The 24,428-nt window shown below is 43.8% G+C and overlaps 9 protein-coding genes across 9 annotated transcripts; 1 reads left to right on the top strand and 8 right to left on the bottom strand.

Annotated features, from left to right (window-relative positions):
* Positions 1-71: 71 nt before the first annotated feature.
* Positions 72-4,238, bottom strand: O0I10_003422 (uncharacterized protein; the record flags this gene model as incomplete). Its single annotated transcript, XM_058483493.1, has 13 exons — positions 72-218; positions 272-604; positions 663-1,247; positions 1,304-1,492; positions 1,549-1,692; positions 1,755-1,872; positions 1,930-2,103; positions 2,171-2,322; positions 2,373-2,490; positions 2,550-2,638; positions 2,702-3,022; positions 3,093-3,314; positions 3,384-4,238. 13 exons carry the CDS (start codon positions 4,236-4,238, stop codon positions 72-74), a joined length of 3,447 nt encoding a protein of 1,148 aa, XP_058345692.1.
* Positions 4,239-4,651: 413 nt separating this feature from the next.
* On the bottom strand, positions 4,652-5,908 carry O0I10_003421 (uncharacterized protein; the record flags this gene model as incomplete). The annotated part of the gene is made up of 2 exons (XM_058483492.1): positions 4,652-5,473; positions 5,531-5,908. 2 exons carry the CDS (start codon positions 5,906-5,908, stop codon positions 4,652-4,654), a joined length of 1,200 nt encoding a protein of 399 aa, XP_058345691.1.
* A 235-nt stretch (positions 5,909-6,143) lies between these two features.
* On the bottom strand, positions 6,144-7,649 carry O0I10_003420 (uncharacterized protein; the record flags this gene model as incomplete). The annotated part of the gene is made up of 9 exons (XM_058483491.1): positions 6,144-6,179; positions 6,242-6,348; positions 6,407-6,629; positions 6,695-6,814; positions 6,878-7,084; positions 7,142-7,266; positions 7,343-7,401; positions 7,471-7,549; positions 7,613-7,649. 9 exons carry the CDS (start codon positions 7,647-7,649, stop codon positions 6,144-6,146), a joined length of 993 nt encoding a protein of 330 aa, XP_058345690.1.
* Positions 7,650-8,488: 839 nt separating this feature from the next.
* O0I10_003419 (uncharacterized protein) lies at positions 8,489-10,609 on the top strand (the record flags this gene model as incomplete). The annotated part of the gene is made up of 9 exons (XM_058483490.1): positions 8,489-8,719; positions 8,774-8,813; positions 8,885-9,203; positions 9,269-9,714; positions 9,770-9,835; positions 9,890-9,945; positions 10,004-10,153; positions 10,218-10,247; positions 10,313-10,609. The coding sequence occupies 9 exons, from the start codon at positions 8,489-8,491 to the stop codon at positions 10,607-10,609; spliced, it is 1,635 nt and encodes a 544-aa protein (XP_058345689.1).
* A 165-nt stretch (positions 10,610-10,774) lies between these two features.
* Positions 10,775-11,743, bottom strand: O0I10_003418 (uncharacterized protein; the record flags this gene model as incomplete). Its single annotated transcript, XM_058483489.1, has 3 exons — positions 10,775-11,015; positions 11,072-11,606; positions 11,665-11,743. 3 exons carry the CDS (start codon positions 11,741-11,743, stop codon positions 10,775-10,777), a joined length of 855 nt encoding a protein of 284 aa, XP_058345688.1.
* A 1,389-nt stretch (positions 11,744-13,132) lies between these two features.
* Positions 13,133-14,345, bottom strand: O0I10_003417 (uncharacterized protein; the record flags this gene model as incomplete). Its single annotated transcript, XM_058483488.1, has 2 exons — positions 13,133-13,959; positions 14,021-14,345. 2 exons carry the CDS (start codon positions 14,343-14,345, stop codon positions 13,133-13,135), a joined length of 1,152 nt encoding a protein of 383 aa, XP_058345687.1.
* A 315-nt stretch (positions 14,346-14,660) lies between these two features.
* O0I10_003416 (uncharacterized protein) lies at positions 14,661-15,870 on the bottom strand (the record flags this gene model as incomplete). Its single annotated transcript, XM_058483487.1, has 2 exons — positions 14,661-15,484; positions 15,549-15,870. 2 exons carry the CDS (start codon positions 15,868-15,870, stop codon positions 14,661-14,663), a joined length of 1,146 nt encoding a protein of 381 aa, XP_058345686.1.
* Positions 15,871-16,526: 656 nt separating this feature from the next.
* O0I10_003415 (uncharacterized protein) lies at positions 16,527-17,931 on the bottom strand (the record flags this gene model as incomplete). The annotated part of the gene is made up of 4 exons (XM_058483486.1): positions 16,527-16,630; positions 16,716-17,470; positions 17,535-17,724; positions 17,781-17,931. The coding sequence occupies 4 exons, from the start codon at positions 17,929-17,931 to the stop codon at positions 16,527-16,529; spliced, it is 1,200 nt and encodes a 399-aa protein (XP_058345685.1).
* A 2,963-nt stretch (positions 17,932-20,894) lies between these two features.
* O0I10_003414 (uncharacterized protein) lies at positions 20,895-23,696 on the bottom strand (the record flags this gene model as incomplete). Its single annotated transcript, XM_058483485.1, has 4 exons — positions 20,895-23,053; positions 23,118-23,396; positions 23,466-23,541; positions 23,634-23,696. The coding sequence occupies 4 exons, from the start codon at positions 23,694-23,696 to the stop codon at positions 20,895-20,897; spliced, it is 2,577 nt and encodes an 858-aa protein (XP_058345684.1).
* Between the last annotated feature and the right edge of the window lie 732 nt (positions 23,697-24,428).

Here is a 24,428-nt window from a genome sequence, read left to right as displayed (position 1 = left end):
TTAATAGTTGCTTTTGCAAAACAGCAATAAAAGCATAGCGAAAATGTATACAAATCAATTCAGACTCTAATTTACATAAAGATCTTGGAATCACGCTGATCTCGAGAATCGCGTTGTTGGCCGACGTGGGTAACCAACCTTTGGTATTGCATGTTTTCCAACTTGTCCAATGGTACAGCATCACCATCCTCACCACCGTTGAATAAGATTTTAAGGAGCTAGTGATAAAAGTTAATGACGATTCTTTATGCTCTCAAAATAAAAAACGTACCTCGAGCCATTTTACAACCACATGTTCCTCATAATCATCCAATACGGGTTCATTATCCACGGGTCGCATCAAGTTTTCGATCGTCTTTAGGACTTGATTCCAAATCTTGGTGATCACCAACTTCATGTTGGTCTCCGATAGGTGATCATTGAGGATCTTGAGATTCTTTTCGAGATAATCGAGCAAGGGTCCAATAGCATCCTCACACTCTTGTAAAGTGGGCTCGATATGTTGGCTGCTACGGCTGCTGAATGATGAAAAGAAGCCCTTTTCGCGCTTCAATAACTTATCCACCACCTTGCGTGACAAGCATTGACGCATGATATGTCCCATCTAAGAGAAAAAGGTACCACGTCAGTGGCCTAGTTCCATTTCTCCAATACAACCATACCTGCTCTGCAATCAACGAGGCACCATCATTTTCGGCTCGTTTCAGTGTACGGAATGACTTTACAAACCAGAATTGAATATCATCCTTTTCTCCCACCAAGCTAATGCGCATGTACAGGTTGCCTTGTGGTACCAATGGAAGAGTCAATTCATGGCTTTGGTAGTCGCTGTAGATATCAGGTGACAAGCGGAAGACCACTTGACCACATTCTTGATCCGATCCAATCATATCTTCATCATAGACCAATGCCAATACATCAGCTGTGCGTTCGGTCAAGCAAATATCAAAGCTTTGATCCCATCGAGGATCCAATGTCTTGTAATGCGTGTACGTCCTTGCAATCTCCTTTTGGTTCATGTACAATGACACATATGGATCACTCAAGCCGTTGCTGTCAAGGCCACGGAGATTCTCACCACGTAAAATGCGAATCGAGTATAAAAAGTTGGTCTGTGGTTCCACCATAGGCGCTGGTTTATGATTCAATTCACGCATGCGTTCGGCAACGGCATCCACGTTCATGTGCTGGTATAATTGATCCAAATGGCCTCTTGCAGCTTCAATATCATTGAGCATAATACATAGCTAATTATAGAGAATGAGTGTTTTTGTTTTATCTCCTTGGTGAACAAAGATCTTACCTCTGGAGTGATATCACGGGATGATACTTGGTTCGTTGAAGAGGTATTGCTTCCTGTAAGACGCTTCGCTTTGTGTAGCAAGGATGACGATGACGAGCGTTGAGGACGACCCCCGGGCAAAAGATCAAATTCTGCGAGGATGAAACCTTCAATCTCATTGGTATATTGCTCCAAGGCATTGGCAATCACCTAAGATCATCTTTCATTAGCATTAATGTAATTTATAAAGCACACGTCAACTTTACCTTGGATAACGATGTGAGGAATCGGCAGTATTGTACCTCGTTAGGCCATTGTAATCGCAATACAAAGTCTACATAGTCGTTGAACAGCCTGAAAAGATCATCCACGGAAAATGAATGTAGACTTGATTCACTGACAGGCTTGAACTAAACATGACATAAAGCATAAGGCGTCTATATATATACGAATCGAGAATGCGATACGATACCTCTTCTTGCTTGAGAGCATTTTCAACACATTTGGGGGCAGATTCAGTGGAAGCCTCGAGCCATCTTTTAACATGTTGCAAAAACCATGCCTCGACCTTGAAAGATGCAATCTTCTCTCTATTGAATCGACATAGGTTAAGATACCTATAGGAAGATTTACAGCAAGATACTTACTTTGGTCCACGTTGATCATACAAGCGTTTGAGACTGAGTACTTTTTCATACAACTCCATAGCAACGTCGACAGGTGCATTCTTGGAATCCGGGGAATACGTTGCCCAATCATCCATCTCCAGGGTAAAGATTGGCATAATTTTTGACATGACTACACTTGGCACGTCTAGCACACTTTGGACCCTTGTGAGTTACCATTACCCACAATCTTCCCCACAATTCGCCGCCGTCATATACCTACCCTTTGATGGATGATCTAAAGTTGTGCATGCATACGTGTACCAGCTCCTTGTTCAATTTTTCAGCAAGCGTAAGCAAGTTGGTTAGGCTGTCCTTGGTATCATCTTTTGAAGCTGCTTGCAATGCTGCCCATCGTTTAGTCACTGCTGCAATCTATGATACACAATAAGCTAATGCTGTATACACCTCTCTTTGCACTTTACCTGTAATGGTTCTTCCAGATTGGCTATTGCCAAAGTTGGATCAGGATGCATGTGACGATAATACGGGTTGTCATAGATCTTATCGAGAATAGACACAAGGTCATCCACCCATTCAGCCCTAAAAAGCAATAGCCATCAGCACCCATACACCTATTCTCATCCAAAGCAACCACTTACTTGACTCTCCAGTAGTTACAGATTGCCTCTTCCAAATCCAACAAAATAGCACGATCCAATTCTTCATATGCACTAATCATGCTATCCATCTACATAGAGAGCCATGGTTAGCATCGAAGAGAAAAAAATGATCATTCCATGTACACACTTACATCATTTGTAGCCCAGCTCTTTGGATTGCTTTCTTTGACAGCTTTATCCAACGATCGGAATGCATCCTTGATATCCTCAATATCCAGCTTTTTTGCTTCGAATCGTTCAGTGACAAAATCCAGGTACATGACGGCACGATAAGGGGCTGATAAACGCCAAGTACGCCAACATTCACGTAATAATTCATCCGATTGCAATGACAAGACACTTGTTTTGGCACGCTCGCTTTCAGAAATCACGTTCATATCATAGTCAATGCACATCTCCATCAACTTGCGGAAATAAGCTCGTGGAAAATTGGGGATAAAAGTAAAGGCACACTACAACCACAATCCATGTTAGGGGAACACGTATCCATATATACTCAACTTTCCTTTGTTAATAACTTACTGTGGGATCATTCGATCGTGCACCTGTAGCATCAGCTGTTTCCTCTTGATTCAAACCAGGGTTGAGTAACATCAAGGTCTTGATCAACTCGCTCAGCTGTTGGACTTCACGCGTCTTCCATCGTTCATAAGCTTGTTGATTTGGATAATCTTCACGTCGACCAGGGAACGGTTGACCCGTTTGAATATGGTAAAGACACTTTTTGAGATCGACCAAGAAAGCCTATATGTGTGTAACATGAGTGAAAGCCCTATGCTTATTTCCCGTATCTCCATTCCAAGTATAATTTACCGAGTCAGTGCAAATAGATTGAAGTTCACGAAGCTTACGACGATGTTCATGATCGCTTACGCCAAATAAACTTTGTACCATCATGACCATGGGAAACCGTTCCAAGGCAGCCATATCGATAGGTTGATTATTACTTCCTGGTAGAGGTGGTAGTGGTGGTGGAGTAGCTGAGGGTGTTCTTCTAGTGGGACGTTGATGTTGATAGTGACTCTTTGTACGTTTGACGGTGGGTGCGACAAATCCGTTGAGCCGCTCCATGAGTTCTGGTGTAACGGATGATGATGCAGCATCTTCCTTCAAAGTCGAGATCAACAACTCGGCAAACCGCGCCATGAACCGATTCAGTTGCTGTGTATTGGGCTGCCCTCCATTCTCTTTGGCTATCTCGGCCTGGCTAATCTTCAAGAACGATACCACCAAGTCGTTGATAGTACCACTCGGTCGTAGTCGGTGCAAATACCACTTGTTATGGAACTGGGAAACGACTTCACGAAAGCAAGCGTCCTGATGCAATAGTCGACTCGTGTCTCTCCCTTTACGGATTTCATTCAGCCGATTCATGAGCCCACTGACAATGTCACGCGTGAGGCGATCGGTGGTGTTGTTGTCCTTGTCAAACTTTTCAGTCAATGAGTCGAGCATGCTGCTCAAATGAAGGGAATGGCGGTCTCCTTTGAGGGATGACGGCGAAGGCTGTTGCAGTTGTTGTTGAGGCGCCTCCAAACCAGAAGACTGTTCCTTGAAGGCACGAATAGCACATCGTAACGCATAGTCGTATACGGCCGTTGTATTGATAGAGGAACGATGAGGTCTTCTTCCACTACGTCGTGCCCTTGAGCCACTTCTTGGATCCATGTGTTGTGTGTGAAAGAGAGAGAAAGAGAAAGAGTGGGAGTCTATGTGTGTGTGTGTGGCGGAAAAGAGAGAGGAGATAAGTAGTGATGGTGCTAGGCACCACGGAAGCACAACCGGAGTTGTGATACCAAAATAGGTCACTCTTGTGTAGCCTGTTCATGCACACGTGCAGCACCTAAGCCTGTCATTTCCGGATAATGTTGTTGTACCTGATCCCTTGTTTAATTCCTATGCATAAATCTTGTTACTGCAATCCACTGATCATTCTATACATAAAGATGTTTCTTGATCCATTCCATCATCCATTACTACCACATTATACGTATTCTTTTGAAATGCTACTATTATAAGCAGGATGACTATATTATTAAAGTATGTATTATACGTATGTAATTTTCTAATACAGATTATTACTAGAGTACTTGATTATGTTTCATTGTTGTACTTTCTAAAGCCATGGTCTTATCCACGCTTGTCTTCATTAGCCGCCCAATTCGATACCGCTCGTAGAATCGTTCAAATGTTTCAGAACGCAACATGTCACGATGAGAAGAAAGCAACATGGTTACCAGCTGCACGAAATCACTGTATTCAGGATTACAGCAATCCACCACGCCCCATGGATAATATCGACCAAGGAATGGCCTATCCACTCTTTGCTGCTTTTTCTTTTTGGATCGCTTTTGTTTTTTCTTTTGCTGTGACAAAGGTCGACCCGAGTCTGGATCTTGTTCAAATCCGATCACTGTAAATGGAAGCAGCTTCAAGTATTCCTTCATGCAATAGGCTTCTTCATCATCGTCATCTTGTTCGACGCATGCTTCCAACATGTCCAAGATACCATCAAGCGTAAATGACCCTGATCCTCGTTTTTCGGAAGTTGGCGATGATGGTGTACTACTATCATTGCTGTTGTTGGATTGCACCGATTCTTGCTCCTCTTGATCATCGTCATCAGACATAGCCATTTCTTCGTATCCATATACCGGAAGTTGAAACACGTCAAAGATGTCATTGCGACAACATGTTTTCAATCGTTGCCGTTCTGGTGCAGTCATCGTATCGCCCTTGCCAACCACGGGGATCACATTCACACGTGACGCTAACATGCGCATCATGTACCGATCCACATCACTTAGGCGTCCCGATTGTCTCAACTTGTCACCATCGACAAAAAACAAGCATGCATGTATATGCGTATCCATGGCATGAGCCGTTCTCTTGATTTTGGTTTCCTGGATGCATAGTAGGGATGAATACATCAAGTATGACCCATGTTTTGTGGCATTTACCTCGAGCAATGTACGCTCGTATTGATGATCAATGTACATGCAAAGATAACGTAGCTGGTTTTCAAGCAATGATAAATTACAAGAGATGCCAGGTGTATCAGTGATGGTAAGGGAAATGCGTTCATCGTCATCCTCTTGTTCAATCTCCATGGATACGCTATAGGTCGCTTCCGTAGGTGCAAGTGGATCCTTTAGCACCATGGGTGTTGATTCTTTAAAGGTTCCTTGGATCACTGCATGTTTGAGATATTCACACATTGTCCGTACAAACGCTGTTTTGCCACTACTAGTTTGACCCATAACGATCAAATTCAATTTTGTGCTAGCATTCTTTTGTGATCTGCTGCGTGTACGTAATGGATGGCCGCGATAAAGCATATTTTAGAATGTTAAATGGGAAGGGAAAAAAAAGCCGTGAATATCAAATGAAATAGCCCGCGCGTGTGTCAATCACTTTTTTTCCACTGAGCTGGATCCCGGAATAAACATTGAACTCTTCAAAGTTAAACTTGCAACAAACGATATCATCACTACTACTTGACAGTTGGTGTGCAGAGACAAACAAACAAAATGAACCGATCTTTTTATCAACCATAATACAAAGCTATCATATTCATTGGGGTGGTTGCGACATGACCAATTGTGCTTTCTATGATAGACAATGTGAGGATAACAATGAATAGGATGATTCACAAGGATGAACACACTTACCAATTGCCTAATCTGATCACGATGCTCTGGTGCGAGTGCATTGATTTGTTCATCTGTGAGCTGCATTACTTGCATGAGCAGTGCTTTTTGTTGTTCCTTCACATCAGCTATTGGGGTATATGATGATTAGCTTCCATCCACAATCACATTTCAAAGTAAAATTACCTGAAGGTTCACCCATGCCTGGCATGGGTGCCGGTGCTTGTGGTGCTGCTGGGCTTGGGACCATAGGTGGTGGTTGCTGTTGTGGTGGCATCATCATGGGTGGTGGCTGTTGTTGTGGTGGTGGTGGTGGAGTAGGTGTTGCTTGCTGTGGTGGTTGCTGTGGGATGTTGTGTGGTTGAGGTGCAGGACCTGTAGCACCCATGGAGGGATTGCTCATGATACGCTAACAACGTGGATCACAATGAACATTCATGATAGAAGAATGGAATGCGAGCTATGAATACTTACAGTGATGATATTTGGATCAACAATGTTCATCATTACCATTGCCTGGAATAAAGCATATGCAACTTGAGGGTTGTTGGTCAAAAAATCTCTTGTGAATTGTGGTCGTTCGAATGACATTTGCTATATGGCCCACCGGTCAATCAATATGTATCCTTCATCCCTTTATCATCCTCTCTGATTTACCTTCATATGTGTCATGAGCGTAAACAAATCTTGGGAACTCATCGATGCGAGCACCTTGGAGATGTCATCTACTGAGGTACCACCACTACCAGCTGGTGTGGGAGTTGGCATAGGAGGTGGCGGCTGTGCTTGTGAGGGATGTGGTGGGGGTGGTTGCATGTGTTGTTGTTGTTGTACTGGTGGATGAGGTGGAGGATGTGATCGAGGCTATAGAAATAGGTGAACAATGAATCGACAATGATAAAGATGCTCACACACACGTACAGGTTGTCTTTGTCCACGCTGATTTTCCACGTGAGGATCCATCGCTGCATAATCAACACGAAGTTGTCTTCCTCCCACATCATAATCATTCAAGTTTCTTACAGCACTTGCTGCTGTTTCAGCATCTAATGTCACATAGCTTTACATCAATACACCTCCTCCTCATTCTCCTGCCCTCATCCATCATCCTCTCACACATACCATAATACTCGCAAAATCCGTATCCTTTGGGTCTCTTGGACTCACGATCGAACAGCAATCTATAGCAATGCACACATTCATTCAGTTTGCAATTGACGATCGACGGCTGAACAAGGATTGCATCTTACCGAAAAGAAACAACAGGACCAACTTCTTTGAAAATGTCGATCAGCTGCTCCTCTGTCATCTCGAATGGGATATTGCCGACTACGTAATACGAATGCTGTTAATGGCTGTATCCAATTGTATGCTGATTCAGTCTCCAGTTACCAAAGACGACACGCGATCCTCTTGTTGCTTGGCTCATTGTTGGGTGTTGTGCTGAAAGAAGCAAGCTGGCAAGCAAGCCGCGACGTGTTGCTGAGAGGGATTTTCGCTTGTGCTGCTCTCCGCACATCATCAGCATAATCAATGCCTCTTTCTTCTTCCTTTTGATCTGGTGCCATGATTGATGAAGCTTGAAGGCTCATTCTTGTCACGTTTTGGATGCATTGATTCGATCAACATCTTTGTGATACCATCCAAGGAGGTTTGTTATTATTGTATTGCCACACGCCGTCCACTTGTCTTATTATTCCTTGGATAATAATAGGGATGCCCCATTGTGACACTGCCCCCCTTACCTACGCTGTCTTATACAATCAACCATTGCCGTTCCTTGTTCCAAAGCACATTGGGCTGTTGTAATTTTAGCTTCTTGTGCTCCCCGGCCTGAGCCACGTTTGGTCATGACACCACCAGCAGTCTCCGTAACATTGGGTGTACCCTGCTTGACAATGCCTTCCTTCGAGCACAAGACCATAAGACATGTTGTTGTTTACTCGCCTTCTTCTGGTGATTGATTATCAGCTGTGGAGGAAAGAAACCTGATACAACTTCTATCATCTTGGGGGAAAAGGTATTACAACAACACATGCATTAGGAAATGTCCAGCCAACTGACAAGGAGCAAATGTATAGCAGGTCTTCAAGCAATGTAAACAATTCAGCGGCGATGTGATCCCACTCTATGATACTCTATTTACCTGGTCTTCTCCAAAAATGGTAAGCGCTCTATGCACGTTGCAGATGAGGCCGCACATTAACTCTGAGCCATGCATACGGGTTTTCGTTTTACTTTTCTTTCCCTCTTTTTATCAGTTTCAAGATGTTGGCAGCCGACGAGATACCCAGCACTATCTATGAACAAGTCTTTGAGACTGATCAAAAACGACCCTTCAGCGATACGGAGCCTCTTATCATTGATGCCTTGGAGCCAACACGATCCCTATCATTCAGCTCTCTTCACACCAACGTCCGTGCATTTGCAGCTGCTTTGAGAAGCAATGAATATGGAATCAAAGAAGGCGATGTAGTGGCCATTTGTTCGACTAGTGATGTAAGCATACGATCATTGCTGCTGATACCATGAAAGCTAATGATGATGGCGTAGATTGAATATCCTATTGCTCTACATGGCGTTATGGCTGCTGGTAAGATGGAGACGTTTTAGAAGGAAAAGGGCGTTATATCTGATAAGGTTTGTGCGGTGTATGATCAACAGGTGCAGGGGCATGTCTTATCCCGGCGGTGTTGACAAGCAATGAGATGGCCAACATCCTTCGACTAGCGGAGCCAAGATTGATTGTTGCACATCCTGCATCCTATCAAACCATCACAGCAGCTCTCAAGGAGGACGGTGTTGATCTTCCCATGGTGTTGATGAACAACAACAACGACAACAAAGCTGATGTCCCCAATCTGTTGGATGTATGCAACAAGCATGATCCTAATACACCATTGCCAAAAGTCAGTCCTGATACCAACGCCTATCTCGCATGTACCTCTGGATCCACTGCTGCAATGAAACTTGTGAACATTTCGTAAGGAAGTTGTTGTCTCGAATCCATCTCACACTTTCTCATGATGAATTGTTGTATTATTATAGGCATCGAGTGGGTGTGCTCCGTATTCGAGAATTGGCAGCTACCATGACACGTACCGCTAACGAACGTGCTCGTTCACTTGCCACCAGCCAATTTCATGGCGCCCTTGCATCTGCCATCGCATGCCAAGCGTCCCTCCAATGCGGCATTCGACAATATGTACTCAATTCAAATGATTTGGAGTTGATGCTTTCCAAGATTCAAGAATTTCAAATCACATCCGTTTCCCTTGCACCTTTCAACGTTGTTCAGGCTGCCAATCAACCAGAGCTCATCCAAAAATATGATGTCAGCTCCTTGCAAGTGGGAACCACAGCTGGCCAAATGGTGCGTCGAGAGGATAAGCTCAAGGCAAAGGAAAACTTGGGATTGGCTTTGATGCTCACTTTTTACGGATCCACCGAATCCTATGTCCCACTCGGCTTTATTCCCCAACATAACATTCCAGGTATGGCTATAATCACCAAAAGAGGAAGAGCAACCTTCTAATTGTACGTTGATAGAAACAAGCGGTAAAATCCCTGATCGAGAAGGCTGGTCGGTGAAATTGGTGAATGAACATGGACAAGGTATTAGTGGATATGGGCTGTATCGACGAGATACTGATTTACGTGATGCATTAGAGGTCCAAAAAGGTGAAATGGGTGAGCTTTGGGCAAAGAATCCGACACTTGCCGATGTACGTATATATCATTATGATGTACACTCGTTCATGTCCCTAACGGCTATTCTTGCAGGGCTATTACAAATGCCCTGAGGATACGGCAGAGGCGTTTGACAAGGATGGTTTCTTCCATACCAAGGATATTTTCATCTTGCAAGATAATGATGAATTCCTATTCATTGGACGTAAAAATGAGATGATCTTGACAAAAGAATCCAAATATGTAAGTATACAATTCAGCAACAGGTATTGGACGTGTGGATCTGACATGGCAATGTTATACCTAGTGTGCGCCAAAGCCCATTGAAGACATTTGTGTGAGTAGCCGTCATAGCAGGAAGGAATGGTAGATGGAGGTGATGTACTTATGGGATATACCTAGTTGGCATATGGTGGTATCCGCGAATGTATTGTGGTTGGTGCACATAGCGACAAGCTCGGTTATCAGGTGCCTCGTGCATACGTTGTTCTCAAGGATCCAGCTTCGATTGCTGACAAGGATGGATTCACCAAGGAGCTTATTGCTTATGTAAACGAGCGTATAACGAATGCCGTGATGCGACTGGATGGTGGTGTTCGTATTCTCGATCAATTTCCTCGTACGGCTGTAGGCAAAACGGACATGCAGTTGCTTCGTAACATGGCAAGGCAAGAATTGGAAGCATTGGAGTCATCATAATTGGGTTGCATGAATAAAGCTAGTGCTTATTGATATGGACAAAGGAGAGCGTTGTCAACTTTTTTCATGATGGATGTGATGAATCAACGACTAGACATACCCAGCGAGTCATATTCTTTCGAAGACTTTATATGTAGTTCCTTCCAAAGTAAATAAGAAACAAGTTTATTTAAGAGTAAAGCCAATTGATTTATCACCAAAGTCGTACGTTGTGATGTAACGCTGCAAGATGGAATTGCCTAAGAATCGCTGAGCAGCGACTCCAAAACCAAAGACACACGTATTTTGACCAATTTTGATTAACGCATCAGCTGGTGTGAATTGTAAGTCAAATGCTGCTCCATGATCTTGACCTGGAAGGGTTAAATCAATCGTCCACGATTGGCTTAGGTACTTTGAGCAGTTGCTAATATGGTAAAGAACACCCCGTAGGGTAGCATCGCCTCCAAACAGCTTGCTGACCAATTTTTTGGCTTCATCTGGAAGGAGAGACGACTCGTTGATGTGCCGCTGTCCACCATCCATTTATCATTCTTGTCGAATGATAAAACGGTATCACCATCCACGCTCAGCTTGTTTGGATTCACATACCAATACAATTGGTTGTCAAGGGCATTTGTGATGTTGAGTGATTTGTTGTCTTGTACAGCGCCAAATACAACAGAGCCACTAATACCGCCTGGGGCACCCGTATAAACAGAGAATCGTGGCTCTGGGATGAGCTTTGCTTGATACAACGCAAAGGGTATAGGAGGCTCTATATCACCAAATCCAGCACCCAAGATACCATCAATGGTAAATCCGCCTTTGTTGCTTTGCTTTGCAAAGGTGCCTGTTTGTTTGTAAACCTGTGCGAGTTGCTGGTTTGCCAATGAGACACCTCCCACTTGCACGGCGTCTCTAAAAAAGTCTCCGGTAGCTGTCAAGGACCCGTATTTGCCATCAAACTTGGAATTGGAGCCTTTAAAAGTAGAGGAGTCCTTGGTCTTGAAATCTGCTATGCTGGTGAATGGTGCTGGATATTATGTATATCACTCTTTACTCATGATGCTTACGTCTGGGAGATTCACATCCACCTTGCTGGTTGCAACCAGTGGAAGGAATCCATGTTATCCAGCTTCCGGTATCAAACATCAGAAAAAAGTACTGAGGTGGGGTGCCGATCCCAATTTGTATGGCAGGCTCGAATGTCTCAGGATCATAGAGCACTCTTTCACTAGGGATGTTAGCACGCACCTCGTCGTCGTCGTAGCTATCGCGTTACATCCATCGCAAGGGCAATTCAATCGCCTTTGGCTTTGTCGATGGTAGGCTCGCAGCATTTGACAAGCACAATGGGATTACAAGGAAAAGCCAGCCGTTACTAGGTATCTTCAGTGATGCTATAGACCTTGTAAGGAGTAGATTTGATAGCATACAATGATGCATCCAAATTCCTCTTTATATGCTTCATTCCCAAAATCCCTTTTGACACGCGTAATCAAGTCAACTCGACAACCCTTGTTCTTCTATCGGATAAAAGCCGAGAATACATAATAGACCCGATGATGCTGATTTTGATTGAGCACTCGTCTAGTACGTAGTGGACATGTAAAGGGATCAATCTCTATAACGCGTTTCAAATGCTCCATTATCGTGCTTGTACGTAAGGATACGACAAATGGGATGATACCACATGTTCGTTTCTCAAGTGCTTTTAGCACTATTACGAACTTTGTGCACTCTGCAGGGCTTAATAAACGACATGTACGTAACAAACAACAACAGACCCAGAAATTTGGAATCCAAAGCCGAGAACAGATGTTTGCATGCCGCTGTTTTGCGGATATGCAGCAGCAATTAAGATCCTGTGTTTAGTAACCTAACGTCATTAGTACACCACGATAAGGCACAACCTCCCTCTCTTGATACGTAGTATTAGCTCTTTGGAAGTACTATTGCATGAATCTCGGTTGTGCAGCTCCATCGTTATCAAGCACAAGCCCCCAAACCACCCATAATGCGCGTTCAAGGCTTAATCTCTGGTTTCTATCAATGCTTATTATCCTTAGTTTCCCATGATAAAGGTCGTCATGAGTTGTTTACAATTCTAATAGAATTACATTCTTTGATGGTATCTCATCAACAAAAGATCAAATTTGGCTTCACAATGGTTCTCTTTCGTTTGTATAGTATCGCCCATCCGAAAAGCCGGTAAAGAAAGGATGTCATCGTCAATGTCATGTATTGGATGGGGAGGTTTATTTAGGATTACAGAAGTAGGAGTTGCCTTTTCAGTGGAAACTACCCTTAGTAGATGCATAAAGAGTTGTTCAAATATGGGAGCCGGCTGCATATGATCGAGCCCCTGTTGATCATGTCTTTACTATTTTGGATGAATCGATCGCCTCGATGACGACAAACTCGCATCATTGAGCATTTCGCATCATCATTAGATGACATCAAATAGGGTCCCTGATACATACTCATATAGAATTGGGCCACTGACTTTATTAACTTCCACTGCTATTTATGATAGGATGATTACTTTAGGGTGAATCCAACAGTCTTTTCATCAAAGTTGAATGCCGCAATATAGCGTTGCAACACCGAATTGCCTAAAACGCGATGATTGGATGCTCCAAAACCAAAGATACAATAACCATTACGGCCTTTGGACAATACATCTTGTGGGGTAAATTCCATGTCAAAGTCTCCATTACCATCCACGTTGGGGAAAGTCAAAGTGATGGTCCATGATTGAGATAGATACTTTGAGCAATTGTTGACGTAGTAAATGGCGCCGTTGGTTACGACATTATTCCCAAAAAGTTTAGAGGTCATCTTGTCAACTTCGCTCTTAAGAAGTCGGCTGGTGCTTGTACCAGTATCCACAAGCCAGTTGACCTTGCTGTTGTACGTTGCTATGGTGTCGCCATTCAAACTTATTTGGCGGGCATTGGCATACCATTTATCATTGATTTGACGAACATCGGTCACATTGAGTGATTTGTCGTCATGGACACCACCAAAAATAACAGAGCCAGAGCTTCCACCTAATTTGCCCATGTATACTGAAAACACTGGTTTGGGGATGAGCTTATTGTTATAGAGCTCCATGGGGATGGTGGGCCCTGTCTCGCCAAAACCAGCACCCATAATGCCATCAATGGTAAAACTACCATCCATACTTTGACCAGCAAACGTGCCTGTTTGCTGGTAAATCTCGGCAAGTTGTTGATTGGGAATCGATACACTTCCAACTTGCACTGTATCAGTGAAATAGTAGCCATTCGCTGTCAACGATCCATACACGCCATAAAAACGGGAATGGAGATTCTTGTAGGTGGATGAATCCTTGGGATTAAAATCTTTGATATTCGTGAGTGGTGCATTGAACGATACATGGGCCTTGCGATTGTTGATACTTACGTCTATTGGACTTGCATCCATTCAGCCAACCACAGGATGTAGAAGGGAACCACGTGATTGAGCTGCCCGTATCAAACATCAGATAGAAGTTTTGGGGTGGTGTACCAATCCCAATTTCAACAGCAGGCTCCAAGGTTTCTTGATCAAAGTATAACTTTTCGCTAGGGATATCAGCACGCATCATCCCATCGCTATCTTCATTCGCATTCCGTTGCATCCAGCGCACCGGTAACTCGATTGGGGATGACCCTGCTGCTGGAAGAGCTGAGACGCTTGATAAGAAAGGAACCAATGCAAATAGCCAAACACAGGAAGAAAGCAGCATAATGTTATGTTATGATTGTGATGATTTTCTATCACGTCAAATCGCTCCATGTTACTTGTTTTTATACTCATTTCATGTTCTGCAATGGCATCACCTCTCATCACTTGCGAAGCATTTCAAGGCACAATTTTTCATACACCGGCTAATACGGGTGGTCACCATGGTTGCATTTCTAATCAATCTATCTTTTGTGGTAAGGTTGCATCAAGATGTGCAGTAATAGAAGCCTCTTCTCGGACCTAGTAATATAGAAGAATTGGGGTTGGCTTTATTATTGATAAGGAGAAACTTCAATGACAACCCTATACAACGGGATTATTTCAGAGCAAAGCCAACGGTCTTTTCGTCAAAGTTGTATGCTGTAATGTAGCGTCGCAACATCATGTTGCCTAGAATGGGGAAGTCTTCTGTTGCAAAACCAAACGTGCAAGTACCACCCGCGTGAGCGTTCAATACATCTTGGGGATTGAATGTCAACTCAAATTCTCCGCCATCGACATTGGGGAGGGTCAAAGTGATAGCCCATGATTGAGATAGATACTTTGAGCAGTTATGGATAGTGTAAAGGGGTTCATTGTATGTAGCATCATCCCCAAAAAGTTTGGAGGCCAACTTGTCAGCTTCATCCTTAGGAAGACGGCTGAGACTTGTACCAGTATCCACAAGCCAATAAACATCGTCATTGAACGACAACACGTTGTCGCCATCCACATCCAATGTGCGTACTTTAGTATACCACATTTCTTCACCATCACGTGCACCTGTTACATTGAGCGATTTGTTGTCATGGACACCTCCGAAAACAACCGATCCAGAGCTTCCACCTAATTCGCCCGTATACACCGAGAACATAGGCTTTGGGATAAGCTTATTATTGTAGAGCTCCATGGGGATGGTGGGCCCTGTTTCGCCAAAACCAGCACCCATGATGCCATCCATAGTGAAGCTGTCATGACCGTATTGGTCAGCAAAGGTGCCTGTTTGCTTGTTAACTTGGGCAACTTGCTGATTGGGTAACGATACACCGCCAACTTGCACCGTATCCTTGAAATAGTCTCCATAAGCTTCAGTTGACCCATATAGGCCATGGAATTCAGTATCGAGGTCCTTATAGGTAGATGAATCCTTGGGGTTGAAATCTATTGTACGTATTCGTGAGTTTGTGTTGAATAAGAAAAAAGTCTCATGTTGTGATGTACTTACGTCTATCAGACATACAACCATCATCTTGGGTGCAAGATTGAGAAGGAAACCACGTGATTGAGCTGCCCGTGTCAAAGTTCAAGTAGAAGTTTTGTGGTGGTGTGCCGATGCCAAGCTCCACAGCAGGTTCTAGGATTTCTTTATCATAGTAGATTTTTTCGCTCGGCAGATCAGCACGCATCATCCCAATGCTATCCTCGTTCCGATTGCGGTACATCCAGCGCACCGGCAACTCGATGGGGGAAGACCCTGCAGCTGGGAGAGCCTCAACACTTGACAAGAATGGAACCAAAGCAAAAATCCAACCACTGTAAGGGATCATAATTAGTTGTGTTATGATTGTGGATCTTTGTTAATCCATCACTTGTATTTATACTCACGTCTTCATTCTGCAAAATCAAAACTTTTCATCACTTGTCAAGCAATTCAAGGATACAATTTTACTCATACCATCGGCTTACACGGGCCATCCATGATATAGTTCCATTCCTAATCAACCTGTGGTAAAGCTGCATCACACCATACAAGCCTCTTTTTGCATGTTGAGAAATAATAGATCACAAGTAATCATGTCAGCATACATTTGAAAAGCAAGTTCAAGGTGTTTTGTATTAGAGATGTGTATGTATGTACATGGCTGAAGAATATAAGCTATGTATGTGTCTAAGCTTTAGGTTTATTGAACCTGCATAATAAGAAGCTTATAATCGATCACCGAAAGCCATGGAACCGACAACCGGGATGATGATGACGAGTTGGGAATGCGTACACATTGGGTGCAGAACCATTTTTCATCAGCTTAAAAGACATGTGGGAGCAAAGCCGAGTCATTTGCCGCTTCAATGAACCCTTTGATTATGCATGTGGTTGTTATTAACTGCAGCTGCACGTTTTCGTGCTTCTAGTAACAAACGACTCTCATTGTGGGTGATACGATACTGCATGAAACAATGAACCTTGTCGGGTTGATAATCACTTTTAATCTTCATTTTTCAAGAAACGTTCAAAGGACTCTCGAGTACATTCTCCTCCTTTCCTTGGATCAAAGCAAAATTTGTACCAGCTGCCATCAGCACAGATCGCTATAGAGTGTAGAAGATGTCATTATTTTAGTAAATCCTGTGTATGCATGTGCGTGTGTGTATGGATGAGAAAAGCGCGCATTACCTATAATGGTATTCCTTTCTTCGCCAAATGCAACGATGCAGCGACTTTCTGTAACAATCTTGGCGTGTGCAAAGCTCCATTCGCTGCTGAAATACTTTGGAAGCAGATCCTTCATAAAACTAAGGCTGCTGCCACGATTGCCACTATCGGTGAGACCATGTTCCTTGGCAGAAAGTGAGGCTGGGTATACGACGATTTCACCATAGGTGGGACCTCTTTTTGGGGTATGATGATCGACAACAACAGATGGATCAAGGTTGAAGACGTGGATAGTGCCCTTGTCGGATGACACACATAGCCGAGTAGAATCATGATTGAATGCCAAAGAGTATATTTCAGCTCGATCCATGCCACGTCGTAATTCATTCAAGAGCGATCCTGTCATGGTGTTGAATACGCGAATCAAGGTACCTTTGTCGCTGGCTGTAGCACATCTGGTTCCATCCCGATTCAAGGCCACACAACTCAACCTGCCAGAATGAGCAGCGATGATGCTGACGTTGACATTGATTTCATTGTTGGATCCGGGTGCTGTAGTAGTTGTTGTTGATGGCCACTGGTATCCAAGGGAATCAAGATCAACAATTTGTAAATGACCCCGCTGTCGTCCTGGTATCACCAAGACCCCGTGATTTGGCTCAGATGATATTGCTGCTAGTCCTCGATCATTGTCGCATGTCTCAAACGTGTACAGTAACCGAGGCTCAACGCTGAATTGATATACAAAGACCTTGTTGGATAACACCACTGCCAGCCTAATATAGGATCATGTTATTAGCTATACTTGGTCTTTGTTCTGCATAAAGAAAACACACATGCCTATCCCGCCGTAGCTTGATACTCCTGACATTGCTCTTGTATTCAAGTTCCAATACGGGCTTGCCTTTGATACTGTCATGGATGATCACCTTGTTGGGAGGATACCTTGGGTTACGTCCACCGCCCACCAGTGCAAGATAGTTGGTGCGATACAGCATTTCCACAATCCCGAATCCTCCATCGGCTGATTCTACATTCTAGTCCATGAGTTTTCCATTGAATAAACCAATCATGGGTACCACGTACCAACTCGTGCTTGTTCAATGAGCGGATCGCAGTTATACACTCGAAACCCTTTATCGAGACCTGTTGAGAAGCAGCCGTAATCTTGGTTGAAGCCTGCATAGAGGAAGCCTGGAGCATGACCAGAGTTGGAAATGGTTCTTGTCAAGTTCATTCGTGTGATAGAGGTTGGCGTGTGTGAATGTGTGTGTGAAAGGAAACAAGAGCCAAGGTGTGGAGTGTGAAGGAGGTGAACAAGTGGAGTGAGCTGGTCAAGCGGATAGTAGAATAAGGTATTTGTCCCGCCGCATGAATCCTCTTTAGCTTTACGCTCTACAGAAGAGACCTTTCACCTATTGCCCTCCCCATTCCCAAACATATCAAAATGAACATAAAGAAAGATGTTATCACCATTGGCAATACTCAATTACTTGAAGACGACTGCAACGAGCTTTGTAAGATACCATTGATACATTTGAACATGGCCAATATCAGCGTAGCAAGTAGACACGTACTGTATTGCTAAGCAACCCATATATAATGCTGCCATATGATTGTCATCGAGGGGTCATTACAGGATTACCGGTTGTACTCATGTAAATCAATGCATGGGATGCGTGTGGGGCCGGGGGTGTAACATTGCTGGCAGCATACAAAATTCAGTGCTTGCTCCTCTTCCACGTCGACTGCATTTCGCTCAACGGGTCATTGACATCCACAGCAACTTCCTCGTCTCAAACAATGACAGCGTGTACTCGACACATTTCGGCATTCAAGTCATGCAAAGCAACTAAGGCTCTAGTTCTTCTTCTCAGCTTGGTGACAATGACGAGCCTGTTTCAAGAAGTGTTTGCGTGGTGTTGGAATACAGCATCCCCGTCAGCTTTATCTAATACGCAACAGCCTTGGAATACGATCATCATCATCATCATCCCTTCATGCATCAATACACGCGCTATTATCCAACAGCACACTTGTACAAGAGATTCTGTATTATGGTTCAACTATTTATATCAAGGTACAGAAGAATGCATTGGTTTATTCATCTCGAGGTGGTGATTAACAGCGTTCATCACATAGTGAAGCATACGGCGTAATTCTATTTGGATGTTGCCATGCAACCTTCGAGTGTCTTGCAATACAAGCGATCTTCACTTGGTTGAGCAGCGATATAGACTAACGGCTGGGTGGAAAAGGAAGCATTTCAGCTGCAATATTGGATTTGCAATGGTTATGGATGGATGGATGCAATCAAGTGCAGTGATTGGGATAAGCATGTTACTTTATCGCGTCATCAGCAAGAATGGAAGGTGCCATCGATTTTCCTTTCAGTAACGACCATTCTACACATAAACAACTCTCGAGCAACAACGTCTTATTTCGTGGGATTTGACCACAGCATGATAGCCGATTGATTTCATCGTCTGATCTCGACCCTGAATTATGCGTCACACCAACCAATGCTCTTTGTCTCGGCGGCTCATCGGCCTATCAGCTCCTCACCATTCTCAACAAGCATTTTATCATTCATTGTGATCACAGAAATACCCACGCCCACCGTCCAGATATGTACAAACAAGGATGTTGTCGCCTACTATCACACCCCCACGCATCTCTTTTCTCTCTTCCATCATATCGCTCTATGATTGCTGACACCTTCAAAAAGCCCTTGGTGAGTATCATGATGGGATGGTCTTATTTTGTGAGCGATACATGTACTCATATCAATGACAACTTAGGCCTTTCATTGTTATCCTACTGCCATTGTGCTTGTTGTCATTGTGATATTTGGCTCTTTTATTAAGGTAAAGCTTAATCATCTCTCTTGATGAAGCAATACTCATATTTCTTCTGATATAGCTTCCTCAAGAGATACATTTGCAATGTTGGATTAGGTAGCACAGTCTACTACAGTCGGCATAATGGCGATAAAATGCCTTCCCAGGATTGACATCGTTCAAGCAAGGCGCAATATACGTGAATACAAAAGACAACGTACTCAATTGCATCCTGATACATGATGCACTCGACATGGATCTTATTCAGCAACAGATTCTGCTATTCTTGGCAACAACGCTCGACTGAAGCGATAGAATCTGGTCTTCGTTGAAAAGAGCGACCCATCAAACACAGTACTACTCAATTCTCGTTCATCTATCCCGCCTTCCACTTGGTACTGCTTTTACATCATGTTGAAAGATACAACATTCTAAGCTGGCAATTGTTCAAAGTCGTCAACAACAGCGGGAAGAGGTGGCCAACATTATTTCTCAATGGCGGATTCAAGTACGCCATCCATTTCCATCACGAAATTAAGAAGCCTTCGACCTTGAATATGGAACAGAAAACGGCGCAAAGGCTAAGCAAGCGTAAGTGTCGAGTATATCAATCGAGTACAGCCGATTTATGCCGATCTGTAATAGAGATCCAACGAGAGATGATCAGCAAAAGATATCCAATTATCGCATTCGACTCTGGATACTCGGGACCACGCAAAGGATCATCGGCAGGCTTGAAGGAGTTGAAAGCAACAGAAACTATAACGCAAGCTTAAGGTGGTCATTGTAGTGATGATACTCTTAGGTGTAAGTTTAACCCATTTTCTATTATCATCCATCCACTCACACATGCATGTATGTTTTTATAGCGACAACAACGACGCAATGCGAATATCGAACACGAACGGATGATGGAGAATGAAGGCTACAGACGACGCGGCATCAACAACCCTGTCGTTACACTTGGTGGTATGGATCAAGTGAGGCGTATACAAGCAAGGTAAAGTCATTGGGTTTTTTTTGTATCTATAAGCTAAAACTAAGGGAACAGCTTAGGCGAACCCACAATGGGAAACATGGAATCCTAAGGCCTCCAACTACTAGCATACAAAATGTATTAATAAAGATTAAATATAAAGACCAACTTGACGCTGCTTGATTATCCCTGAAGCTGTGGCATCTCATATGAGTGAAAAGTTTCAGATGAGATTTATTTTTCTTTGTTTCTATCTTGATGACATGCTGACAAATGATAAAAATACAAGGTGGAGAAATGTGGATGAGCAAACAAGGGAAAGTTTGTACAAATGAAGAAAGTGGGTGAGGGGAAGGGTATGAAAAGAAGGATGGATGAGTTGTTTTATGATTGTCGACCAGCGACATGAGCTTGAAGGCGGTTTGTGAGAGCATTCTTGAATTCGTCATTGTTGGGTTGTAAATCTCGACGTGGAGGAGGACGTGGTGGAATATGAGGTGGAGGTGCTGCTGGAGGTGCTGATTGAGTACTATTGGTCTCCCCTGTATCGATATTGGAACGAGGCAAAGATCGTGATTCAGTGCTGTTGCTACTATTGCGACTACTTGATTGATGTTCTGAACTTGGACGATGGGTATCTGTGCTTCGTCGGAAAGGCCAAAATCCACTACTTGCTTTGTTGTTGGTAATAGCACCTTCATCACTTGTGCTATCGGGAGTGGATGAATACTCTTCCATGCTTGTTCCACGACTGCCAGCAGGCGTACTTCCATTCATGGATACACTTCCAGTGCTAAATCGCATCAACGATGAACTTCCAGTGCTCACCATCGAATTGGTGTTGTTGTAATTGCTGCCTGTCGTACTACGATGTTGGCTATATCCACGACTCATGCTTGTGCCTCCTCCACTGGCATTGCTCGTATTGGCCTGACGAGGTGGTTCACGCAACATACTAAGCTCATCCACAGTGTTTTGATTGACCCAAGATCGCATCAACAAGTATTGAGTGATCATTTGCTGCTGCTCATCCATGTTGTCATCATCACCAAGAAGGCTATCTCGTACACTGTCATCGTCACCATCGCTGCTCCCTGAAAGTCCAAACATGCCACCACTGAAACGACTGATACCCGATGCACTTCGTTGCAATGCACTTGAAATGGCACCAGTACGTAAATGATGATGATGGTGTTTCTGTGAAGCCTTTAGATACCATGCAGGTGGCGTCATTGTGTAACGAGGACCCTTTTGAAACATCTCCATAGCATGCAGGATCTCGTGAACGCGCGGGTCATCGGCCAATTGCCCGGTTTTGGTATTGGGTGTAGCTGCAATAAGGTACGTCATATCATGGATAAATGTACCAAGGAAGGGCACTGTTGGCTTCTTGTAATGCTCGGCTCGAATACTAGCCACGCTCTTGGCACCACCGCTGACTGACATGGCAATGGAAGAGCAAGACACCATCCCCATATGCGTACGATATTGTCCATAATTGTCACTCTCACTCATGAGCTCATTCAATCCATCCAATTTGCCCATGCTCTTCTTGGGAATGTAAGCCCATGTGCGACGTAAGCGTTGAACAGGTGGTGTACCGAGAGCTGAGACAATTGCTTTTAGTGTCTGGTAATTGTTGAGTTCCAGGCACTTGACAGCCACCTTAATCCAATGGTTGATATGTTGAGCACGTGAGGAAGCTTCTTGTGGTAAAAGGATGCTGTGTTCAATGACGCGTGTGAGATAATTGAAAAAGTCGGTTGATGCTACAATGCGTGGATGTGGATGCTTGGCTGAATGTTCCAATAATGCACGTGGCGGGATAGCGTAAAACAATGCAGCTTCAATCAATGTTGCCTGATAAGCAATCATGTAAGGTGGGAATTGTAACACCGTCGGGATGGTGGCTGCCGTCATGTATAATGTGCGTACGCGATTCAATGTTTGTTTCACTTCGGCTGCCATCCCCGTATATTGTAGTATGACTCTGTCCAATTCAATCTCTTGTTCTTGTGTATCATAATCACCACCTTGTTCTTGTTGTAACAGGAGATGCTGTTTACGTCCCTTGTACTCCTTTAATGTCATCTCCAATTCATCCAACCTTGCCTGCAATGTACGATGGGTCGATAACAGGGGTGGCACTGGGATAAAGGGGATATGATCCGTATTCAACGCCGTGGATGTTGGGGGGCTCAAACTATCGCCTGCATTGGATTGTGCCGGTACAAGATGTGTTGGATCAATGGTTCCATCATCAATGGCTGTAATCAAGTCGTCATTGTTGTTGTCATCAACATCATTCTCTTTCGGATATTCGGAACGGGGTCGCCGACTTTGGTGGGTATCGGTGGATGGCGGCGTCGCTTGTTGCGGAGCACTAAGTGGCCTTTGTTCGAAAGTGTTGTTGTAGGATGTTGGTGGTGGTAATGGCTGATGTTGTTGTTGATGATGATGATCGTGAATACGAGGTGTGGGCACTTTAAGTGTATCTGTACCCGGAGCACTGATGTTGTCATATGAAGGATGATGCTGGTTCACTATGACATAACACAAACACGTGCATAAGTTTCTTTCCTGGATGGCATCCAATATCTCCATTACCTTTACCCAATTCTTTGGTGGGTGAAGCAGGTCGTGACAATGACACAGGTTTGGGTGGTACGCTTGGTTTCTGTATCCTCGATGGTTTGGGTGGCAAGGGTGGAGGTGCTGTCTTAGGGGTGGAGGATGATGGGGTCATCAAAGGAGTTGTTGTTGTGGTGGGTCGAGGTGCTGCCATGGGAACCGTTGCATGCTTTTCAATGATGGTGTCGATATGGGATAAACATGTATGTAGAGTCGACAAGGATGCAGGATAGTTCTTTGGCCTGGATACAATGGCTGTCGGAAAACAATGCAACATCCTTTGTGTGAGATTGTTGTCTTGGCAAAACATGTGCTGATACTTACAAGAATGAACAAACCGCACATCATACAAGCTTTTGAGTGCCTGCTCAGCCAACGATAGATACGCCAGATACGCTTCCTATATAAAATGAGTAATGTCAACATTATGGACTTTGTGTGCATGTGTGTGTGTTTGGGAGCTCCATTAGAGGGTTGCAGTAATGCTGTTACCTTGACTTGACCACTTTCTACAAGTTGTGACGCTAGTGCAAGTGAAGATTGGACATTTTCCATCACGGGAATGCGACGACCTCCTCAAAATGGGAGCAATGCAGGAATGAGAGGAAAAGAGAGAGTGGAGTGTGTGTGGAAAGAGAGAACCTCGGTATTGCGATAAAGGGTCGCTCGTGGCACTGAAGCGGCTTTGAAAAATGACTCGTCGGAACCCCACGGCCCGTGTCGCTGCTGAGCGCAATGAGACTACTTATCTTGGCTATGATTCCTCCAAGAGGCAATGCTGCGTGCTTGTCATTGGTGCGCACATACCAGCTATTGGATCTAACGCGACTGAAAACTGGGAATTACTTCACACAGCACCTGATCCAATCCAGTAATAGCTACTTCCAATTCTCCCCTTGATCTCAGCAACACATGCATGAAAAATGCATGCTATCTGCTGTAGTACACACATGGCGGGAAATTTGTACATAGTCTCCACTGTTGTTATCATACATGATCCCGTGACAAATCTAAACTACAACTTTATTCACAACAACAACAGCCAGCATTGAAATTCAAAACCTCTTTTAGATTATGCATTCTACAAATGATGATGATGCCAACTTGTTCAGGCTCAAAGGATATATGCTCCTTCTAAAATGGATGCAGCTGCGTTGCGTGCTGGCTAATGTTGTGGTCGATGTTGATATTATGGGTAGTCGTGCGAATGTTTGGGGGACAACAGCAAAAAAAAAGAGAGTTGCTCTTTTGACACACGAACAAACATTGAATTCTTCCACCTAATGC

The sequence above is a fragment of the Lichtheimia ornata genome, assembly GCF_029851405.1.
Source record: "Lichtheimia ornata isolate CBS 291.66 chromosome Unknown scaffold00011, whole genome shotgun sequence".
Lineage (NCBI taxonomy): Eukaryota > Fungi > Mucoromycota > Mucoromycetes > Mucorales > Lichtheimiaceae > Lichtheimia > Lichtheimia ornata.
Note: the sequence above shows the minus strand (reverse complement) of the source record. Positions and strands in the feature narration are given on the sequence as shown.